The sequence below is a fragment of the Vigna umbellata genome, chromosome 1 (assembly GCF_029865625.1).
Source record: "Vigna umbellata cultivar VRB3 chromosome 1, Vumbellata_1.0, whole genome shotgun sequence".
NCBI classification, from domain to species: domain Eukaryota; kingdom Viridiplantae; phylum Streptophyta; class Magnoliopsida; order Fabales; family Fabaceae; genus Vigna; species Vigna umbellata.
This window is the reverse complement of record NC_142165.1, coordinates 73,900,438-73,904,900: the sequence shown is the minus strand read 5'-3', so window position 1 is coordinate 73,904,900 and position 4,463 is coordinate 73,900,438. Positions and strand designations below refer to the sequence as shown.

General features: G+C 40.9%; 1 protein-coding gene across 1 annotated transcript; it reads right to left on the bottom strand.

The window, feature by feature from the left end:
• Positions 1–3,035: 3,035 nt before the first annotated feature.
• LOC148206268 (uncharacterized) lies at positions 3,036–4,199 on the bottom strand. Its single transcript, XM_088113117.1, has 3 exons — positions 3,823–4,199; positions 3,626–3,748; positions 3,036–3,551 (listed from the first exon to the last, which is right to left on the bottom strand). The coding sequence occupies exons 2-3, from the start codon at positions 3,677–3,679 to the stop codon at positions 3,153–3,155; spliced, it is 453 nt and encodes a 150-aa protein (XP_087969243.1). The 5' UTR covers positions 3,680–3,748; positions 3,823–4,199; the 3' UTR covers positions 3,036–3,152.
• Between the last annotated feature and the right edge of the window lie 264 nt (positions 4,200–4,463).

Sequence of the window (4,463 nt, the reverse complement as noted above, 5' to 3'; positions counted from 1 at the left end):
CTAACTACTCTGCCTTCGTTGACACAGCATGAAGGAACTGGGTAAGGCAGGGGTGGGAAGGCAGTATTGGGCTTCTGTAATCGATTACAGCGTATCTGTAATCGATTACTACTGACCTGTACCGAAAGTTCGTGGTTGGTCCCCTGTTATTGCTGAGTTGCTCCCCACTTATGGTCTGGAACTAACTACTCTGCCTTCGTTGACACAGCATGAAGGAACTGGGTAAGGCAGGGGTGGGAAGGCAGTATTGGGCTTCTATAATCGATTACAGCGTATCTCTAATCGATTACTACTGACCTGTACCGAAAGTTCGTGGCTGGTCCCCTGTTATTGCTGAGTTGCTCCCCACTTATGGTCTGGAACTAACTACTCTGCCTTCGTTGACACAGCATGACCGGGTTGGTGTTTGGCTTGGAAACCTGTAGGTGTGGATGCAGTCATAAGGGAATGGGACATGATTAGGGTGGCCCCAACATTGTGTTTTGATGACTGGCTTGAAGGAACTGGGTAAGGCAGGGGTGGGAAGGGAGTATTGCGCTGCTGTAATCGATTACAGATACGCTGTAATCGATTACTATTGACATGTACCGAAAGTTCGTTTGTGGTCCCCTGTTATTATTCAGTTGCTCCCCACGTATGGGGTGGAGCTAACTACTCTGGCTTCCTTCACACAGCATGAAGGAACTGGGTAAGGCAGGGCTGGGAAGGGAGTATTGCGCTGCTGTAATCGATTACAGATACGATGTAATCGATTACGATTGACATGTACCGAAAGTTCGTTTGTGGTCCCCTGTTATTACTGAGGTGCTCCCCACTTATGGGCTCCATCTAAGTACGGTCTTTTATAAACAGGAAAAAATTATTTTGTTTGAATTTATTTTATTTATTCAATATTCTCGTATTCGAAGTTCAAGTTATAACTAAAAAGATCCTTCCATGTCTGGGTACATAATACACTACTGGGGAGTTATTGAACCTTGTGTGGGTAGAGCAGACACACTTCTGGTACAGAATGATATTGGTGTTATATTAATCGATTACGACTTTCTGGTAATCGATTACACCACCGTTAGTTATTCCAAGGTTCCCTGCCATGATCTCTGAACCTGCCAAACACTGAAAAAATGGTTCCAGACAATACTGGGGAGTTATTCAATCTTATATGGGTAGACCCGTCAGACTTTTGGTACACTATTTTATCGTTGTTATATTAATCGATTACGGGTCCCTGGTAATCGATTACACCACCGTTAGTTATTCCCACGTTTCCCTTCCATGATCTCTGAACCTGGCAAACACTGAAAAATCGGTTCCAGCCAGTACTGGGGAGTTATTCAATCTTATGTGGGTAGACCAGTAAGAATCTTGGTACACAATGAGATTGTTGAATTAATAATCGATTACGGGTCCTTTGTAATCGATTACACCACCGTTAGTTATTCCCACGTTTCCCTTCCATGATCTCTGAACCTGGCAAACACTGAAAAATCGGTTCCAGCCAGTACTGGGGAGTTATTCAATCTTATGTGGGTAGACCAGTAAGAATCTTGGTACACAATCAGATTGTTGAATTAATAATCGATTACGGGTCGTTTGTAATCGATTACACCACAGTTAGTTATTCCATGGTTTCCCTCCCATGATCTCTGAACCTGCCAAACACTGAAAAAACGTTTCCAGCCACCACTGGGGAGTTATTCTATTTTCTGTGGGTAGACCAGTCAGAATTTTGGTACACAATGAGATTGTTGTTATATTAATCGATTACGGGTCCCTGGTAATCGATTACACTACCCTTAGTTATTCCCACGTTTCCCTTCCATGATCTCTGAACCTGCCAAACACTGAAAAATCGGTTCCAGCCAGTACTGGGGAGTTATTCAATCTTATGTGGGTAGACCAGTAAGAATCTTGGTACACAATGAGATTGTTGAATTAATAATCGATTACGGGTCGTTTGTAATCGATTACACCACAGTTAGTTATTCCATGGTTTCCTCCCATGATCTCTGAACCTGCCAAACACTGAAACAACGGTTCCAGCCAGTACTGGGGAGTTATTCAATTTTTTGTGGGTAGTCCCGTCAGAATTTTGGTACACCATAACATTGTTGTTATATTAATCGATTACGGGTCCCTTTTAATCGATTACAGCAACGTCTGTTATTCCCAGGTTTCCCTGCCATGATCTCTGAAGTTGGCAAACACAAAAAAAATACTACTGGGGAGTTAATTAACCCTGTTTGGGGAGACCAGACACACTTCTAGTACACAATGACATTATTGGTATATTAATGGATTACGACTCCCCGTTAATCGATTACACCACCGTTACTTTGTCCCAGGTTTCCCTGGAATGATCTCTGAACCTGGCAAACAATCAAAAAACGCTACCATACACTACTGAGGAGTTTGTCAGCCCTGTGTGGGTACACAAGTCATACTTTTGGCACACAATGAGATAGTTGTTATATTAATCGATTACGAGTACCAGGTAATCGATTACACCACCGTTAGTTGTTCCCCAGGTTTCCCTGACATGATCTCTGAACCTGCCAAACAATGAAAAAATGGTTCCAGACATTACTGGAGAGTTATTCAATCTTATGTGGGTAGACCAGTCAGACTTTTGGTGCAGAATGAGATCGTTGTTATATTAATCGATTACGGGTCCCTGGTAATCGATTACAACACCGTTAGTCTGTCCCAGGTTTCCATGCCAGGAACTCTGAAGCTGGTAACACCTTCGTTTCCTCTTCCAAACGCATTATGGTTCACAAAACCAAACACAATGACGAAGACCGTGCACAAAACCTTTTAAGAACGCTGAAAAAACACGACCAAACACTACTGGGGAGTTATTTACCCATTTTTGGGTATCGCGGACATACTTTTGGTAAACATTCCCATTTCTGGACTAGTAATCGATTAACTCTCCTGTAATCGATTACAGCTTCCTCAGACCTGGACATTTCATATAACTACCACAATTTCAACTTCCCACTGCTACCAAACAACAGATGGAATTATTATAACATTCAAAACTGAAACAACCACTTTCTTTATCAACAATACCAAAGAAAATTGTTCCAAATACAACTATCCATAATTAAACATAATCCTAATACTGGAATAATCAGAAATTACATTAATCAATCAAGTTTCGGACTATATCCAGTGTAGGGAGTTCTACAAACATGGCTTTTGTAACGTTTTCGACGTACTCTTTCCTTCATAACGGTTTCATGGCTGTAAACTCCTCCCTCACAGTCAAAGTTAATGTCAAAATCATGTTGGTTACACGGTGTACTGTAACCACCTTCATCTTTATTATTCCCTTCAAGCAGCTCAGCCTGCAATCTAGATAACTCTTCTTCAAGTTCTTCAATTACACCATCTTGTTCCTCTAAAGCATCATTAATACCTTTTATCAGTTTCATATTGATTGTTGATTTGTCTTCTTCATTCAATTCCTCTCCATTTGAACTAACTGATGCTTTGACACATGTTTCACTGTTTTCTGTCCTTGATGCACCATAATCATCAAGCATCTGCAATTTCATCACAATTACCATTACATAAAACATTCATTCAAACAAATGTAATAAAATGATAAAGTACATACCACACCCGTCTCCATTGCACGTTTAATGAACTTGTCACCAACATTTATATTCATCCAATGCAAAAATCTTGGATATTTATGTACACAAACATTGGAAGGAATGAAACGATCACAAAACCATACCTGAAATACATCATAGACGTCATAATTAGTCATCTCAATTCACAAACAGCAAACAATCCATGGAACAAATTTACCTGGAACACGTATACACAACCATCCACATAAACAGTGGTTGCACCTTTTCCTCTATTCCACGCTGTACAAGCTTTGCACAGACTGCTAAGTAGATAATGGTACACTATACGACCCCAACAAAAAGTTCCCAGATCACTGATTCTATCAACAATTTCAAACAAAATTGGAAATATTGTTCTGCTGCGATTAGGAAACAGTACTTCACTAATTGCTACCAAAATGTACAACCTACAAACATCTATTGAAGGCAACTTTTTGTGTTGCTTAAAAATAAATTCATATACCAAATCCAATTCATATTTTCCATCACCAAAGTACTTGCGACAATGACTTTCACTGAGTTTGTTTTCATTCAATTTAATCTGCTCACCAACCAAACCCAACCCTAGGCTTACACTAGTGCAGAAACGGGCATAGACGTCCGTTCTTTAGGCCTTTTAACGTTCGACCTCCAACGGACGTCTATTCGGGTGACGTCTATGTAGACGTCTGTTGTGTCAGGTCGGACGTCTATATGGACGTCCGTTGTGTTCGGCCGGACGTCTATATGGACGTCCGCTGTGTCAGCCCGGATGTCTATATAGACGTCCGCTGTGAACCTCTCGGACGTCTATATACTACTGCAGAAAGGGCTTTATTA

Bases quoted from the DNA above. Each gene is read 5' to 3' on its own strand.
- LOC148206268 (XM_088113117.1), bottom strand. From the start codon at position 3,679: ATGAATATAAATGTTGGTGACAAGTTCATTAAACGTGCAATGGAGACG. The intron at 3,552-3,625 runs GTATGTACTTTA...ATGAAATTGCAG, and splicing joins GTGCAATGGAGACGGGTGTG to ATGCTTGATGATTATGGTGC.